At 49.2% G+C, this 16,679-nt stretch overlaps 5 protein-coding genes across 5 annotated transcripts; 2 read left to right on the forward strand and 3 right to left on the reverse strand.

Moving 5' to 3' along the window:
• Window positions 1-709: 709 nt before the first annotated feature.
• BO85DRAFT_394854 (DUF803 domain protein) lies at window positions 710-3,338 on the reverse strand. Its single transcript, XM_025656932.1, has 4 exons — window positions 3,017-3,338; window positions 2,806-2,943; window positions 2,649-2,741; window positions 710-2,586 (listed from the first exon to the last, which is right to left on the reverse strand). Exons 1-4 carry the CDS (start codon window positions 3,056-3,058, stop codon window positions 1,063-1,065), a joined length of 1,797 nt encoding a protein of 598 aa, XP_025517150.1. The 5' UTR covers window positions 3,059-3,338; the 3' UTR covers window positions 710-1,062.
• A 361-nt stretch (window positions 3,339-3,699) lies between these two features.
• Window positions 3,700-4,550, forward strand: BO85DRAFT_368871 (H(+)-transporting V1 sector ATPase subunit E; the record flags this gene model as incomplete). Its single annotated transcript, XM_025655893.1, has 3 exons — window positions 3,700-3,732; window positions 3,812-4,323; window positions 4,400-4,550. 3 exons carry the CDS (start codon window positions 3,700-3,702, stop codon window positions 4,548-4,550), a joined length of 696 nt encoding a protein of 231 aa, XP_025517151.1.
• A 752-nt stretch (window positions 4,551-5,302) lies between these two features.
• On the reverse strand, window positions 5,303-7,673 carry BO85DRAFT_418498 (uncharacterized protein; the record flags this gene model as incomplete). The annotated part of the gene is made up of 7 exons (XM_025657818.1): window positions 6,773-7,673; window positions 6,616-6,717; window positions 6,514-6,566; window positions 6,327-6,456; window positions 6,196-6,274; window positions 5,991-6,144; window positions 5,303-5,941 (listed from the first exon to the last, which is right to left on the reverse strand). Exons 1-7 carry the CDS (start codon window positions 7,662-7,664, stop codon window positions 5,303-5,305), a joined length of 2,049 nt encoding a protein of 682 aa, XP_025517152.1. The 5' UTR covers window positions 7,665-7,673.
• A 1,918-nt stretch (window positions 7,674-9,591) lies between these two features.
• Window positions 9,592-10,503, reverse strand: BO85DRAFT_266069 (uncharacterized protein). Its single transcript, XM_025655053.1, has one exon. It carries the CDS (start codon window positions 10,249-10,251, stop codon window positions 9,736-9,738), a length of 516 nt encoding a protein of 171 aa, XP_025517153.1. The 5' UTR covers window positions 10,252-10,503; the 3' UTR covers window positions 9,592-9,735.
• Window positions 10,504-11,055: 552 nt separating this feature from the next.
• Window positions 11,056-16,102, forward strand: BO85DRAFT_266094 (phospholipid-translocating P-type ATPase domain-containing protein). Its single transcript, XM_025655054.1, has 4 exons — window positions 11,056-11,663; window positions 11,724-14,660; window positions 14,713-14,942; window positions 14,990-16,102. The coding sequence occupies exons 1-4, from the start codon at window positions 11,184-11,186 to the stop codon at window positions 15,888-15,890; spliced, it is 4,548 nt and encodes a 1,515-aa protein (XP_025517154.1). The 5' UTR covers window positions 11,056-11,183; the 3' UTR covers window positions 15,891-16,102.
• The last annotated feature ends 577 nt before the right edge of the window (window positions 16,103-16,679 follow it).

Below are 16,679 nucleotides of genomic sequence, written 5' to 3' on the forward strand. Positions count from 1 at the left end.
GGAAGCAAGAAGGGGGAGAGGGGGGCGGGAGTCACGAGATAAGTTGGACGCAGAAATGGGGGGGTGTTATTTGATTGAGTAACTTGATATGATGTTGGATGGATAACCTTCATCGGGTAAGAAGTATGTCATGTATGGTAGGGAGAAAACCGGAACTATTATTATTTGTCCTTCTGCTGCTCTTCCTATGACCAGTTCTCTCAATAGATAACTACATACCATACCAGTAGTCAGCAGCAAGTCGTAGATCATCACTCTCTGCCCCTCACCCACTGCACCTTATCTATGGGTACATATATGCACATCGTCATCTACCAACCCAGTACTAGGGTAGATGGTATAAAAGCAGAGCCACCATCCCCTAACTATCTATCTAACTTTAACCAGTAAAAACACCTTGATAGAACCAAGCTGATAGTAGATAGTAGAATCTCCAGAAGACATAAAGTGAGTGAAATGAACTGATGAAATGGAAGATGGAATGATACAAATGGAAGTATGAATATAGTACTATGCCAGCTCATCTCATCCTGTAGGCAGATCTCGTGACCTCGTATATGTTTATCCCCCCCTCCTCTCTCCCTATCTATCTACCCACCTATCTATACTATCTATCTGGGTATCCCGTGACATGGCGATCCGGTTCTGTATGATGTAAGGACTAGGTATGAGGAAAATTAGTTTTGGGAAGAAGAAGGAATGTTGATTTAGGTTTGTAGTTTTGTATGTAGTTTGTATTGTATTTCTTATTTGGGAACAGGCCTTAAAAGGTTTCGTTCAATTTCTAGGTAGCTTAATATGAAGTGAAGTGAATAAGGAGCCATGCTATGTAATAAGGTAAAAGGGAATAGGATGGTTGGTGTATGTGTATAATAGTAGATAGATAATGTTGGTATGGAAGTTATTGTACATTGATTGAAAGGAATCAAGAAGAGGGTTAGGTTATCATTGATGTGTATTTATGGTGTGGGTCTAGTGGATATAATCAAAAGAGTCTGGGGTAAAATTGGATTGTGGGATGGAAATGGCGGTGCAAAAAGAGACGGAATGTAAATCTAATTTTCATTCTGTACGTCCGTCGGGACTGGCTTCGAGGTCGGGGCCCGGACTGGATGAGCTTTGTCGTCTTCCTCGATTGCTTCCGGTCCATTGGGTGAGGTATTGAAGACCGCTTCTCCAGGCTCCGCGGAGGGTGCTCCTCGGACCTGCGAGGAGATTCGAGTACCCGGTTGGTAATTCCGCGTCGGTGAGGGATTCGCGGCGCCGATGCCCTGATACTAGGTTGTCTGAGCGGTCGTCCTGGGTGCCGTAGCCGGTTGTGTAGGATTGGGGCTTCGAAAGGAGTCCGCGGTTCTCTGGAGCAGGTGCTGATGTTCGTCGTTGCCTGCTGCGATGCCCCTGATGTGCGGCTTGGGAGGATCTGCGCGGGTTCCAGGTATTTTGGTTGACTGAAAGGGTGCTGGAGCGGCGAGGTCCACGCAGGAAACTGCTTCTCATCCTGCTTCTTGATTGGGCCGATGGTGGATCTCCAAATGTGCGACTGCGCCTGGAGGAACGCATCATGGCTGCGGCATAGTCAAAGTCAGAGTCGTCCAACTCTGCCCAGATGGAAGCTGGATCGAGATCTGCCGTGGAGTCCTGTGGACTCAAGGAAGACTGAGGTAGAGGCAGACTGGGTGCTCTCTTGTGAATACTTCGCCGAGGGATTTGAGCACTGCGTAAGAGGGGCTCACGCTCCAAGTCCTCGTGGCCGTCTCTTCCCAGGCTAAGGGGTGAGGTTTCGTGCTCCTCGACAACAGCCATTCCAGGACCCAGGCCAGTCTGGGACGGTCCGACAACAGTCACAGCCGCATGGCTGTCTATGACCTCTAAGCGCCACGACAAGCAAAGGACACCTCCAAGTAAGACAATTGTTCCAAGCGATATCAGCCCAGCATGGAAGCCCGCCAGCTGGGACATTTGTCGGAAGTATATTAATCCATCTATGATGGCGATAATGTTATAGATGCAGAAGACAAATGGGTATAAGACACTGGTGCTGCATAGCTTCAGGCCCCGATGTAGATAAAATAGTTGTGAGAGAGCCAGACCAATCATGGCGAGAAGAATGACCCAAGACTGCCAGCGATCGAATTGATTGACGCGATCCACGACCGTCCGAACAAGGAGCTCCACGGCTGATTTGGCGAGCAGAAGAGAATGCGCCGATAGGATTCCACTGATCATGCCATAGCATAGACCGCGGATCAGTCGAACACGTCCGTGGGAAATTTGCAGGTGCGGCCTATATGCACCGCGGGTGTTGGGGTATTTAGAACGAGATGGAGAAGCTAGGAATTTCAGCAGGCGGGAGCCGAGATAGATGACCAGCACCAATACGGCCGTCCCTGCCATCCAAAGTATAAAGTTTCGACGCTGCAGTAGCTCCAAAAGCTGATCGAGAGTATGCGCTGGCTCCCCGACGGCGCCAAACACCGCTATCAGGAGCGCGCCGATGCAGACCAAGACTGTGCCGATGAGCGAGTATCTGGTGAAGGCTTCACCCAGGATCAGAGTAGCAAAGATGGTATTGAAAACAAGCCCGGACTGGTACAACAGATATTAGCGATGCCCGGGAATTCACTACCTGATCTAGGGAAGTCACTGACTGCTTGAAGGGTTGAAAGCACCGGAAGCGGGAGAGTAGTTATCTGGATGGTGCTGCCGACGATGTTCGCAATGACGAACATCAGCATCCCCAACTACATGGATTCAGCAAAACCGGGTTATAGCGGAAGCACTGTATAGGGAGGAGCATGAGCTGACCTGCCATCTCCGACGTTTATAAGGTGGTCGACGTATATCGTACGGGTGTTTCTCGTCCTCGAGGATATGCGACTTGCGTTGGAGGGTTAGCCCGATGGCCTGGAGACTGGTCGAGATCAACCCGACAACCACCCCAACCTAGAAACGCTTTCCAGTTAGCACAGAAGCTCGATTGCCAATGAGACGAGAACACCGGAGGGGAAGAACAAACCGCGACACTCCCCTGGGGCGATAGGTCACCAAGATTCCCCATCTCGGATATCCTCGTGCATTGGTCGCTGAGCCGGGGGACAAAGACCAGACACGCATTAGACAGGATACGACAGGACTAGTAAGACCGACTCCATTGTCCAAAGACGAGGTAAAAACCAAGAGAGAAAAGAAGAGGAGTAGATCGAACCGAATGGCTGTGGGGAAGAAGCAGCAGCAGTAAGTAAGTAGTAACTAGAGGGGGAAAGCGGGAGAGCAAGTGAGTTCCTGAGCGGCCGCCAAGTTGCGTTGCGAATCGATCAGCAGATCCGCCCAAGTGCAACGTTTCCCTCCGCTGCTTGTTGTTACTGCTGCTTGTTCTCCCTGTATTATCTCCCCCACCCCAGTCACTCACCCTCCCCTCTCTATACATTCCTGCCGGTCCAGGTGAGTAATAATAGTCCCCGACTTGTTCTATTTCTAATAATATACCGGTCGCGATCCATGACCGTTGACTATTTCCACCCCCTTGATCTGGCGCAGTAGCAGGCTGACGTTGATTGACCGCCCCCCCAAAGAAAGGCACCTCCGCATCGGGAAGCTCAACTGACGTTGTCTCTCTTCCATACCCCCCCACCCACATATCGATACCCTTCGCTCTCCCCTCTACATCTTCCCGATCTATACAATTACTCTATCATCACCATGTCGCAAAGTCATGCGTTGTCCGATGACCAGGTATGTCGCCCGATCCTCGACCAGGGACCATGCATGTGCCCGCTCCCGAGCTGAGCTCATAACCGTTATCTCCAACCAGGTTGCGGGCGAGCTCCGCAAGATGACGGCCTTCATCCGGCAGGAAGCGCTGGAGAAGGCCCGTGAAATCCAGCTCAAAGCCGACGAGGAGTTCGCTATCGAGAAGTCCAAGCTCGTCCGTCAGGAGACTGCCGCCATCGACACTCAGTATGAGAAGAAGTTCAAGCAAGCTTCCATGTCCCAGCAGATCACTCGCTCTACTCTCGCCAACCGCACCCGTCTCCGTGTTCTCTCGTCTCGCCAGGAACTGCTTGATGATCTGTTCCAGCAGGCTCGTGATCAGATCTCCGGTATCGCAGCTAAGGATGCGGAGAAGTATGAGGCTGTGCTGAAGGGCTTGGTTCTCGAGGGCTTGTACGCTCTCAATGAAGACAAGGTGTCGATTCGGGCGAGGAAGCAGGATACCGACGCTGTCAAGAAGGCTATTGAAGAGGCCGCGAAGGAATTTAAGGAGACCGTCGGCAAGGAAACGTCCGCGGAGCTGGACGAGGAGGAGCCGCTGCCTGAGGGATCGTGAGTCCCCTTTTTCCTTTCCTCTTTCTTATCTCCCAAGCCTGCACCCTATATGATCTAACCGTGTCAACTATAGTGCTGGTGGTGTCGTCATCATTGGTGGTCAGGGCAAGATCGAGATCAACAACACGTTCGAAGAGCGGCTGCGCCTGCTCGAAATCGACGCCCTCCCCGCCGTCCGCGAGACACTGTTCGGCAAGAACACCAACCGGAGGTTCTATGACTAGACCAATGATATGTGTCTCTTGCCAAGCGAATTTACAATACCTGAACCTGTTTCGTCGTTGCAGCCTGTATCTATGTACTCCGGGTCTTTTTTCAGGAGAGCACCATAGCCTTGTATAAAGTTCTTCAATTCTTCCCATCAGAAATTCAAACAGAGTTCATCCCAGAACGTCGGTTTGCTTTGGATGTTTCGAGCATTTCGCGGAGGAAAGATGGTACTGCATACTCTTAGTTTTTGCCGCAGGAGTAACATAGTAGATTCATGTATATATTGCTGCATAGCACAGAGTTGTTGAAGCCCGAGACTTTGGTGCATGTTTCACTATATCTATGGTATGATGAGCAACCCAACATGGTTCAACTATATCGCGCAACAAATTCCCAACAATGTATCCCAGGACAATAGCGATAGGCTTCACAGGACTAATCAATAAGGTATCCCGAACAAAATAAGAACAAAACAAATGAACAACAATCAAGCCTGACGCCACATATCATCATTTGTCGACTCCAACCCTGAGTCTAGCCATCTACCACCCTCGACCTTTTGTTTTTATCATTGAAAGTTTATAACAAGCACCTGGACCGGCCAGTGTGCACGCTAATGCCAACATCAACGCGTTCGAGTGCATATACCCCGACGAACCATCGTTATAATGAAAGATCAGCGTAGTCCATTCTGCTTGACGAGAGAGCAAACTGTTGAAAGTTAACCACTGAAAGCAGGTGTTGTATCTCGGCGGTGAACGACAAATTAGGATGCTGTATCATGTGGCCGCAATGGCAGCTCATCGCTGCCTTTCGGAGGCTTGAAGAATGATTTGAACACGCCTTTGTTCTCTCTTCGCTCCTCAGGAACCCCGAGGATTGACTTTTTGGGACGTGGCTTTGACCTGACGGAATATACGACTCGATAATGTAGAGCCTCGATGGCTTCCTTAGCCAACGTTCGTTTCAAGTGGGAGGCACCCGAGTCCTCAATGGAAGTGAAAATGATTTTGAGCCGATCAGAAAGAGCATCAACGTCAGCGTTGAACGTCCTCTCCGCTTCTTTATCCGAAAATTCCACTTCATACCGTCCAGAATCGATGGCAATGTTAAAAAGAATGGCGACAGCTCCAAGTTCTCCGTAATCGTATTCATGCTGCCCCTTCCCTTTGTACCACTTCACATCGAACCGCTGTTGATTGAGGATGCTGGTTATACGCTTCATATTGATGAGCTTTTCTGGCGGCTCACCCAGTGGTGAAGCATCATTCAACAAGAAGGACACCGCGAGGCGGCACCGGATGAGTGCGAGCCAGTCTGAGGTTGGAAGTATATGCCTAACCAGGCGACTCTGTGACATCGCATCTTTGACAGTGTCGAAAACAGTAGTGCAAACACGATGCACCTAGATGTGTTAGCGAGGTTTGGAAAACCTGACAGAAACTTGACTATACCATGTCATCGGCTGTATCGTCAGGGGCACTCTCTAGCATGGTGACGATGGTCCTCTCTAGTTCAGAACAGACCAGGAAATTGCTGGTCAATGAGACATCGAGAGTGAGACGAAATAATAGATTCAGTGCGCGCTCTCGAGCATCCTCTGCAAGCCTAATGCAAAAATTAGCATTTGTACGTATAACCAGATATTCCAACACTTACAGGTCTGCAGCCCCACTGAGCAACTCAAGGACAGAGACCAGCATTCCCTCACGTAGGGAGTTGTTCTTCACATTATGTTCTGCATATTGCCGTCAACGGATGCTTGTGCTTAGGCCAACGCGATGACGTACTGTTGATGTGCGCGTCTGGAACAATCGTTTCAGAAGTCGCCAATGCTTGGGAGGTTGCTCCCAACTGTTGAAAAACTTGATCGATGTCGGCCGGTCTTATGAGAGACTTGACCCGCTCAGGGTTCGCATTCTAAGCAAGATCAGCAAACTACGTCACGATTTATCCCGACTTGTCATAGCCACTGACTTTGAAAGCTCTACAAAGCGCTTGCCTGATGCTGTCTTGCGTCTCTGAAGGTACTGAGGGAAGGTAAGCGATGAGAATAGGCGGACAAAATCTCATACGAACCAGCTTTGAAAATCCACGAGATAACCTCGTCCGGCAAATATGACCGCGATAGAGCAAAATCGATAATGCCTGAATGGAGTGCCCGCTCCCTTGAAAGCCTCTCTGTCCAACGAATCAGTAACGAGTCTACTATCAATAGCATGTACCGTACACTGACCTCGTAGTCGGAACATATAACCGTCTTTATCTATGCAGTCTTTGGGAAAGTCAACCGCTGGGGGTAATTCGCTTTTATAGTCAAAAAAGTGCCATGATTTGTCTAGATCAAGAGCCTCTGTCCTTCGAACAGCATCTAGAAGACGTCGTAGCCCCATTTCATCGTCTTGGTCACCCAGAGCCGATGCGAGGGTATCCTCATTTAGCTGTGTGGTCGGTACGAGTGAATTGTGTTTCTCATCATCCTGCTTTCCGTTCTTTCGCAAATCTTCCTTCTCAAGAGCAGCTTTCAACTTTGCAATACCGGCCTCAGTTTCATTATCATCAACTGCTTGAACAACAAGCGAGTCTAGCGTATTGCTGTACTTTGGGACCTTAACTGGAAAGCGAGACCGATTGTCTGACTTTGCGCTGTTCACGCCGCCGTTCCGCAAGGTCATTCCTGATTTAGACGTATTATACTCTCTATCATCCTTGCTTACAAAACCAGGAGGCTTAACAAATCTCGCAAGAAGATCGTCCGGAGACTCGAACGAGCTTAATGAATCTGTATCCTCGCCATCGGAGCTGATAACAACCTCTTTTCCGTTCTTCATAACACGTTGCGATGAATTGAAACTTGTTCCTGGGGATGGATCCTTAGCTGCAGATTCTGTGCTGAGGAAGCTGTGGTGAGGCAGAGCTTCATTCTCGCCATCCTTTATGGATTGGGACAAAGACAGTTCCAGCTGGGCTTCTGGCTCCGCTGATGAAGAAGAGGGGCCATTTGAATGGCGAGATTGCGGGGACGAGTGCGATGGCTGATCGAGATCATTGCCGCGGTCACTGGTCTGAGCGCCTGGGTTCACTGCTGCAAAAGCCGGACGATTAAAGAAACTGGTAATGCGTCGCATGCCGGACACTTTGGTGAAGGGGATATATTATGCTGCAGAGTATGACCCGCATGCTTTGTTCGGTAGATCTCCGCACTTAGCCTCTGTTGGACACGCTGGGCGCGTGCTACAGGGCGCGTGGTCACATGACCATGACTCAGCATTGTCTATTCATTTCCCAAAACGGGTACAGGAAATGGACTGGTATCGACTATTGATTTTGAATACCTGGGCAGTCAGTAGTACTGCTAGTAGTAGTTTAGCCGATTTGCCAAAGACAGTTGTTCTCTGTCACTGCTAATTCGATCTATTTTCCTTCCAGATTGTGATGTACCGCGCCGATTCACCAGTGGTGCGTCAGCTTCTCCATGCGCCATGACCGTTAATGTAGGGGTAGTCCAATACTCCGATGATTATGCGTCCTTGATTTCCATTCCATCGATCCTCGATCCTTTTCTGGTGAACCGAACACTGTATTCTCGCGTGCCCTACATTACTTACCCTTTGCTCTGTGAAAGCCTCCCTGAAAGTCTGCTTGATTGTCGACCTCCTTGTTATTCTTGCTGTTTAGACCCCAAGCTAACTATGTTCACTACCTGCAACTCACTGGGGCCAAAAAGGGTACAGCTCTTTTACTTACAAGGCTCTGCTGACTTCCTAGCCTTCGATAGTTACACGGCTGGCTCAACCTGCCAATAGTCTGTACATCACTACTCACAGTAGACAGAAAAGAATTTTTTTTTTTCTTTCGCAGGATCGTATTTGGGCGCGGTCCAGGGGTGGAAAAGTGGTGCAGATCTATCTCTAAAGTACTTTGTAGTCCCCACACCGGTTCACGGTTGATCTGACCATCTGACGCCAATCTGTCATATCTCTGCTTTGGGGGCTGGGAGATGCCCACCATAGTGAAGTACTCTGTACATGGCAGGGCTTAGATAGTTGGCCTCCTTGTTTACTCAATCAGCCTTTTCCTTTCTCCCGGTTGTGCCATGCGGATGTGGATGCAGCTGCAGGCTGCGGTCGGTCTTGTTTGGAAGCCGCCGGGTTCGAAATTGGCAAAGGGGTAGGTAAAATCGCCTAATGAAACATTTTGCAGGCATATATTTTCGAGATCCGTTTTTTATATAAATGGGAATATATGCTCAAAGCACAGTCATTTGTCGATGGAAATATTGCGGCCCCCCACGGTTACGGGTAGAGACTGTAACGCGAAATCGCAAGTTCGTGAGGTATTTAAAAATTGGGAGAATCATGGTAAATTAGCCGAGCTTTGGGGGTACGTAACGGGACTGCCTACTCAGCCTCCCGCCCAGGGTGGACATCGAGATTTGTTTGTGTTAATGGAATTGGGCGTATAATTTTGGAACATAAAACTGAAAAACACATCTTTCGAATGTCCACAGCAATTGAAAAAAAAAAAAAAAAAATAAAGCGTTTCATGCTCATATGGCCAAACATACCTCCACGCTCATTGTTAGATGATCGGTTATAGGATCTGGCTTACTGAAACAGTCACAGAGTGATCTTCTTCTAGCCCCCATAAACAGTAAAGGTTAGTATGAACTACGCGCAATAGGTATGGGACCGCGCCAAACCGCATCAGGAAGACTGGTCTCCCCACTAACAGAAGCAGCCAAGACTGGAAAAGGAGTAGAATATGCATGAAGCATGACTGGGCAAAAGGGGAACGAGAATGTCAGGTACCCGTGCCTGGGGGAACAATAGACAAGAGTGTATTGGAGACGGATGCTTTTATATCCGGGATCCTGAAGCGCACTGGTGCTAGTAGACCCTGCACAGTCCATGTGCAATTCTACAATGCAAGACTAGGAGGACCGTTGGCTCAATATATGCAGTTAGCACGGATTTCTGTGGTACCTCCGAATCTCCGCGCTCCGTAGGTGGACCTATCCATGGATGCCATCAGCATGTGCCGTCCCGGACGGCTGTTAGCCTGTTTCAGGCTCCGTATCCCGACCCAGACTCCCAAGCACCCCCAAGGTACGGAGTACAGGAGGAAGGGGAAGCCTACCATCTAACGCGACAGCTTCCGTTCCATGAAGGGCCGTTGAGTGGTCCGGCCTGAACATATCTATACGCTGTTGTCTTGCCTATCCATGCATGTTACATCCTGGCGGTCCAATTCCTCCCTTAGGGGAGTAATTAAAAAATGTCTCATTGCTGGGAGGCGGGAGATCAGCTTCAAGTTTAGCAGTGCGACTGGAGGTGCCATTACTTGCCATGACATCCGATTGGTGTGCAAGTGAAGAACTGAAGAGATGAAGAAGGGCAAACCGGAGACACGGTGTCTATAAATAATAGACCAAGACATCGTTCGCGCAGTTTGATGAAATCCGACCAACGGAATTCCGATAATTCCGTCGAAGAGGGGCCTGGGATACAAACAACGTAGTAAGAAGACCATCGTCGAAAGGGCTCCATTCTGATCAGCGTCCTCAAATGTACCCATGCGCAGTCTAGGGCGAGGCTGGTAAACCCGGTCGGAGATTCCACACACCATGAAGTAGGCTGTAGTGGTAATCAGTGCACAGTAGAGAATTTTCAGATGACCATTGAGAAGAACAATCATGATAGGGAAAATTACCATTGTCTTCGGACATCATAATTGGTACACAGGAGATAATAGTGGCGATTGTTGTTGTTGTTGTTGTTGTGCTCGATTGTACTCCGTAGCAGGGGTGAGGCAGGTACCTGACGGGGGCCCGGCGCAGGAATTACAGCATCCATAGGTAAACCCCCCATAGGCCTAGTAATCACTTCATGGATCATATCCAGGAGTTGCTTAGTAGTTTCCATGTAGATGAAACATGAACCCAAAGTCCATCTGATTGGAGACCGACCCATCTGCCCGGTTACAATTGAAAATTTACAAAGTCGGGGAGGGCATGTTTAGTTACCATACGGAGCTGACAAACACTGGAAAGTTACGCCTTTTGGCACTCCCCGTATTGTGCCTGTATTACACAGCCGTCCGTCTGCTCCCCCCGGGGGCCCTCCAGGAGGGATTGTCGGCTGGGCTGGCTCTCCAAGAAACTGACGCTGTCCTTAAGCCTCTTTCTTACTCTTGCCTCTGGAGGACCGGTTCCTTTTTTGCATGAGTTTCTTGGTTTCTTTCTTCTCGTTTGCTTTGCCCTCGACATTCTTTCGTTAATGGCACACGAATGCATAATCCTCAGTAACCCTCGATCTTTTCCCCCTCCGCTCGTTTCACCTTCCTGACTGCCTTGTGTTTGGGCGTCCCTTGGTGTTAATTGACGCTTCATTCCTTCTCCTTCACGTTTGACCTACTTAAGCGCCTACCAGCATAAATTGCGAATCTGCCTACTCACCAGTCCCTGTACATACGGCCTTCGATTTCCTACTGCACTCAAAACAAAACCGGCGACGGAAATAACAAGTCGATCTCGCGAGCTGGCTGCGCTGCCGGAGTCCAGCTCGTCGCTGCGGATGCTATCCTTTCAACGGTTCAATCAGCACATCGCTCATTTTATGCCCTTGATAGGGCTGACAGTAGCCTAAATGGCTTCAATCGACTTGGGCGCAGAGTTCAATGACAGCGGTAACGACATCCGGGAGGTTAGCAGCAACGTTTCAAAACCGACAAAGCGCCAACGATGGGCAACACAACGCAGAGCCGGCGCAGGCGGCACCCGGAAGCGCGTCTCAATAGTGGATCGCTTGCATAAGAAGAATCTAGATGCGAAGGAGGAGATGCCGAAAACAAGTACCGCCAATTCCCCTACGTCGATGAAATCACCTACTTCTCAACAAACAACTACAAGCACGGAAAGCCCTACGGGGTCTAGCAACAGACGCATTTACTTCAATATTCCTATACCGGAAAGTGAAAGGGACGAAGACGGCCGTCCCATGGCAGCGTATCCTAGAAACAAGATCCGGACCGCAAAATATACTGCTTTGTCTTTCGTTCCGAAAAACATTTGGTTCCAGTTCCAGAACATTGCAAATATCTATTTCCTCTTCATCATTATTCTGAGTGTATGACCCTATCCTTGAGATATAGTGCAGAGTACCGGAAAAGCTCATTGAAGGCTCTAGTTTTTCTCGATCTTCGGCGTCTCTGATCCCGCCCTTAACACCGTGCCTCTTATCGTCATTGTTGTGCTTACCTCGATCAAAGATGCCATCGAAGACTTTCGGCGTACAGTTCTGGACAACGAACTGAACAACTCTCCCGTATACCGCTTAATAGACTGGACCAACGTGAATTCGACCGAGGATAATGTCTCTCTCTGGCGCCAGTTCAAAAAAGCGTGTACTAGGGCGACGGTCCAGACCTACAGGGCGATGAAGGGCCTTGTTCAGAAGAACAAGAACTCTCAGCAACAAGTCAAAGACAACCGGCGGTTAACATATATGACGACCGTATCGCCAAGGGCTTCAATGTCTTCCCAGCAAGACGAGGACGACGCTATCCAGATGACTCCCGTTTCCACACCAGCACCAGAGGCACGCCCGGACTGGCCACTTCCAGTTGGCAATCATGACCAATATTTGCACCCCGACAAATTGGCTCGGGATAGCTTGGCTACTCCAACCCCTGCTGCTCATCCACCGAAAGGCGGCAGTATAGTGGATATGTCAAAGCAGACGCTGGGTAATGCTCGTTTCAAGCGTGACTTTTGGAAAAATATCCAAGTTGGAGACTTTGTTCGTTTGTACAATGGGGATCAAATCCCCGCTGATATCGTTCTGCTCTCGACTTCCGACCCGGACGGCGCGTGCTACGTGGAAACGAAGAGTTTGGATGGTGAAACGAACCTGAAGGTCAGGCAAGCTTTAAATTGTGGGCGTCAAGTTCGACATGCTAGAGATTGCGAAAAATGTGAGTTCGTGATTGATAGCGAGGCTCCTCATCCGAACCTGTATGCCTACAATGGTGCTTTGCGCTGGGAACAGCGCGATCCAACCTACTCAGACACCCCTCGAAATGAGATGGTTGAGCCGATAACAATCAACAACGTGCTTCTCCGCGGTTGCTTCCTTCGCAATACAGAATGGGCCCTCGGAGTCGTTATCTTTACCGGAGAAGAAACCAAGGTCATGCTGAACTCTGGTGAAACTCCTTCCAAAAAGCCTCGGCTCGCCAAGGATCTTAATTGGAACGTCATATATAACTTCGTCATTCTATTCATCATGTGCCTTATCTGTGGCATTGGCAACGGGATCGCCTGGGGTGATCCTGATGCATCGCTTGACTACTTCGATTTTGGGTCATACGGAAGTACACCTGCTGTTACCGGTCTCATTACCTTCTGGGTCGCAGTCATCTTATTCCAAAACTTGGTGCCTATTTCGCTATATATTTCACTCGAAATTGTCCGAACCATTCAAGCTGTGTTTATTCACAGTGATGTGTTTATGTATTATGACAAGCTGGGAATGTCATGTGTACCCAAGTCTTGGAATATTTCCGATGACGTTGGTCAAATTGAATACATCTTCTCAGACAAGACTGGAACGCTGACTCAGAATGTCATGGATTTCAAAAAGTGTACCATCAATGGAGTCTCATATGGCGAAGCATTCACGGAAGCGCAGATTGGCATTGTTCGACGAGAAGGAGGCGACGCTGATGCTGTTGCCGCGAGAGCCCGCGAAAAGCTGGCTGCCGACACAGTCATGATGGTTGATATGCTTCGCAAAATGTATGACAACCCTTATATGCGCGAGGAAAACTTGACTTTTATAGCGCCAAGCTACGTCGCGGACTTGGGCGGCCAAGCTGGTGAGGAGCAACGGAAAGCAACAGAGCACTTCATGCTAGCCCTTGCGGTGTGCCATACTGTCATTACTGAGCATACTCCTGGAGATCCCCCGCAAATCGAGTTTCAAGCGCAATCCCCAGATGAGGCTGCTCTTGTCAGCACAGCAAGAGACTGTGGCTTTACTCTTCTTGGCCGATCAAACGATGATCTTATTGTCAACGTCCTCGGCGAGGAGAGGACATATACGGTTCTCAATACCTTGGAATTCAACTCAACGAGAAAACGAATGAGCGCAATCCTCCGCATGCCTGATGGTAGTATTCGGCTCTTCTGTAAGGGTGCGGATAGTATCATCTATTCGCGTCTGGCCCCAGGCAAGCAGCAGGAGCTTCGAAAGACAACTGCAGAGCACTTGGAAATATTTGCAAACGAAGGTTTGCGAACTTTGTGTATTGCATATCGAGATCTCAGTGAAGAGGAATACCGAGTGTGGAGCAAGGAACATGATTCGGCTGCTGCTGCGCTCACTGACCGCGACGAGAAGCTCGAGCAGGTAGCAAGCGAGATAGAGCAAAACCTCATGCTTATAGGCGGTACAGCGATTGAGGACAGATTGCAAGATGGGGTTCCGGACACCATTTCATTGCTAGCAGATGCAGGAATCAAGCTATGGGTTCTCACTGGCGACAAGGTCGAGACTGCGATCAACATTGGCTACTCATGCAACCTTCTCAGCAATGATATGGAGCTGATAGTGTTCAATGTTCCTGGAGATCAGCTAGAGCGCGCATCACAGGAACTGGACAACCAGCTGCAGCGGTTCGGACTGATTGGTTCAGATGCAGAACTCCTTGCCGCTCGTCACGATCATAGGCCGCCACCGCCAACACATGCTGTTGTTATTGACGGTGATACGCTCAAGTTGATGCTCGGCGATGAGCTGAAGCAGAGGTTTCTCCTACTATGCAAGCAATGTAAATCGGTTTTATGTTGTCGCGTCAGTCCTGCGCAGAAGGCGGCTGTCGTGCGGCTGGTCAAGAATGGTCTCAACATTATGGCTCTTTCGATTGGTGATGGCGCCAATGATGTCGCCATGATTCAGGAGGCTGATATTGGTGTCGGTATACTTGGTGAAGAAGGTGGCCAGGCGGCCATGTCCTCTGACTATGCCATCGGCCAGTTTCGATTCTTGCAGCGCCTTGTTCTGGTCCATGGGAGGTATTCCTACCGACGGATGGCAGAAACAACTGCAAACTTTTTCTATAAGGTACAGTATCCTGCACTAAGCCCCCATCTACAGCGAGCTGACCTACCCCTAGAATCTGGTTTGGACGATTGCTCTGTTTTGGTACTCATTCTTCAATAATTTCGACGGCTCGTACCTTTTCGACTACACATACATTGTTCTAGTCAATGTCGCCTTCACGTCATTGCCCGTTATCTTGATGGGCATATTTGACCAAGATGTTGACGACAAAGTCTCATTAGCCGTTCCCCAGTTGTACATGAGAGGCATTGAGCAGAAGGAATGGTCACAACTAAAGTTCTGGTATGGCGTGATCTGCTATTTAGTGAGACAATCACTAACGGAAATAGGCTTTATATGCTCGATGGCTTTTATCAGTCCATCATTTGCTTCTTCATGCCCTATCTTTTGTACAGCCCGTCAACTTTTGTGCACTCTAACGGCAAGGACGTCAGTGACCGGACGCGAATGGGTGTCCTCGTGGGCTCCAGTGCTGTTATTGCCAGCAACACCTACATCTTGATGAACTGCTACCGCTGGGATTGGTTAACGGTCTTAATTAATGTCGTCAGCTCCCTTCTTATCTTCCTTTGGACCGGCATCTACTCCTCATTGGAAGCATCAACAACCTTTTACAACGCAGGGGCCCAAGTGTACAGTGCCCTGTCATATTGGGTTGTGCTTTTGTTGACGGTTACGATATGCCTCCTGCCGCGCTTCACTGTTAAAGCGTTTCAAAAGGTTTTTTTCCCTCTCGACGTGGATATCATTCGTGAGCAGGTCTCTCAGGGTAAATTCAAGTTCCTGGACCAGTATGAAGGAACAGTTCCTCCGAGGGCGGCAGCGGCGGCAGCAGCAGGATCTACCGCCTTTAGTGATGAGTCGTCGACATCTTCCGACTTCGTGAAGCCTATACAACCCAGCTTGAAACAAGATCCCTTTTCGGATGAACAGCAGATATACTCTCCCTCCATCGTTCCTACCATTCACACTCACCGGCCACGCGGAAGCAACGGGACAAATTATGCGTCAAGCCTTGACACGACTCGACTGCCTCATGCACAGCCAGTTGATTATATTCATCAATCATCTGAACGAACACGACATTCATTCGAGAGAGTACAACATGGCTTCGGTGTGCCTCACGATTATTCAGCAGGAGAGCTGACAAGAGAGTCATCTTTTGCTGGCGCCCAAGAACCGCATAGCCCTCTCCATGGTGCTCACGACCCTCCGTTCCACGCCATATAACCTCGTCTCTTATCTTGCAGCGTACATAGCTCTATATTTTCCGCGCCTCTCATTTTCAAACACTCTTCTTTCAATGTTTCCCTTGACGAAAACCCTGTCTCCTTTTCTGTCCATGCAATCAATCGTTACCCATTTCTGTTTGACGAGCAAATTCCCATATTCCCCGATAGAAGGCGTTCGGTTCAGAATCGGTTGGAGGTCCGGCGCAAGTGTGATTTTATCTCCTGTTATAACTTTTTTTGCATTGCTTTCATCAGCGCCTGGGGTCACCCCCAGTTCTTTCGTTCTACCGACACTGAAGGCCCTATGCTATGACAAACGGCCTGAAAGTCTTCACACAAACCCTTTCCTTCTAATTCCTGTACAAAGCTTTTCTACCAAATGCGCATTCACTCAAGGAACCTTTCTTCTTTATTCCTTCTGTTCAATTGATTTCAAGCATCTCCGCATATGTTTCTTGGATTGGTACTAGTACTTCGGGGCCGGCACGTGGAAACGAATCATATGCGGGGTGGAGGTTATGGGACTTATGTATTCTACCGAAGAACTCAATGAGTACTGCTGATGCGGGTATCACTTCCGTAAGACTCCTTTGTATCCACCTTGAATTTGGTGAATCGGTGTAGATTCACCACCACTCCTGGAACTGGTCTGTACTTTCCCAATTGGGTAAAGAAGCGGAAGGCCCGCGAATCTTGCCTCGAGGCGCGTCAAGGCGCGTAAAGTGGCTGACCACCCGGCTTCACCGCCTTTGACATCCTCCAATCACGACGACTGCAAGGACCGCGC

Source organism: Aspergillus piperis (assembly GCF_003184755.1).
Source record: "Aspergillus piperis CBS 112811 unplaced genomic scaffold BO85scaffold_6, whole genome shotgun sequence".
Classification (NCBI taxonomy): Eukaryota; Fungi; Ascomycota; class Eurotiomycetes; order Eurotiales; family Aspergillaceae; genus Aspergillus; species Aspergillus piperis.

What these genes read in the sequence shown, in the direction of transcription:
- BO85DRAFT_266094 (XM_025655054.1), top strand. Translation starts at nt 11,184, where the DNA reads ATGGCTTCAATCGACTTGGGCGCAGAGTTCAATGACAGCGGTAACGAC. An exon ending in CTGCAAACTTTTTCTATAAG is followed by an intron (nt 14,661 to 14,712) that starts GTACAGTATCCT and finishes ACCTACCCCTAG; the next exon opens with AATCTGGTTTGGACGATTGC. An exon ending in TGGTCACAACTAAAGTTCTG is followed by an intron (nt 14,943 to 14,989) that starts GTATGGCGTGAT and finishes TAACGGAAATAG; the next exon opens with GCTTTATATGCTCGATGGCT.
- BO85DRAFT_394854 (XM_025656932.1), bottom strand. Translation starts at nt 3,058, where the DNA reads ATGGGGAATCTTGGTGACCTATCGCCCCAGGGGAGTGTCGCG. An exon ending in ATAAACGTCGGAGATGGCAG is followed by an intron (nt 2,742 to 2,805) that starts GTCAGCTCATGC and finishes GAATCCATGTAG; the next exon opens with TTGGGGATGCTGATGTTCGT. An exon ending in TGCTTTCAACCCTTCAAGCA is followed by an intron (nt 2,587 to 2,648) that starts GTCAGTGACTTC and finishes CTGTTGTACCAG; the next exon opens with TCCGGGCTTGTTTTCAATAC.
- BO85DRAFT_266069 (XM_025655053.1), bottom strand. Translation starts at nt 10,251, where the DNA reads ATGGTAATTTTCCCTATCATGATTGTTCTTCTCAATGGTCATCTGAAA.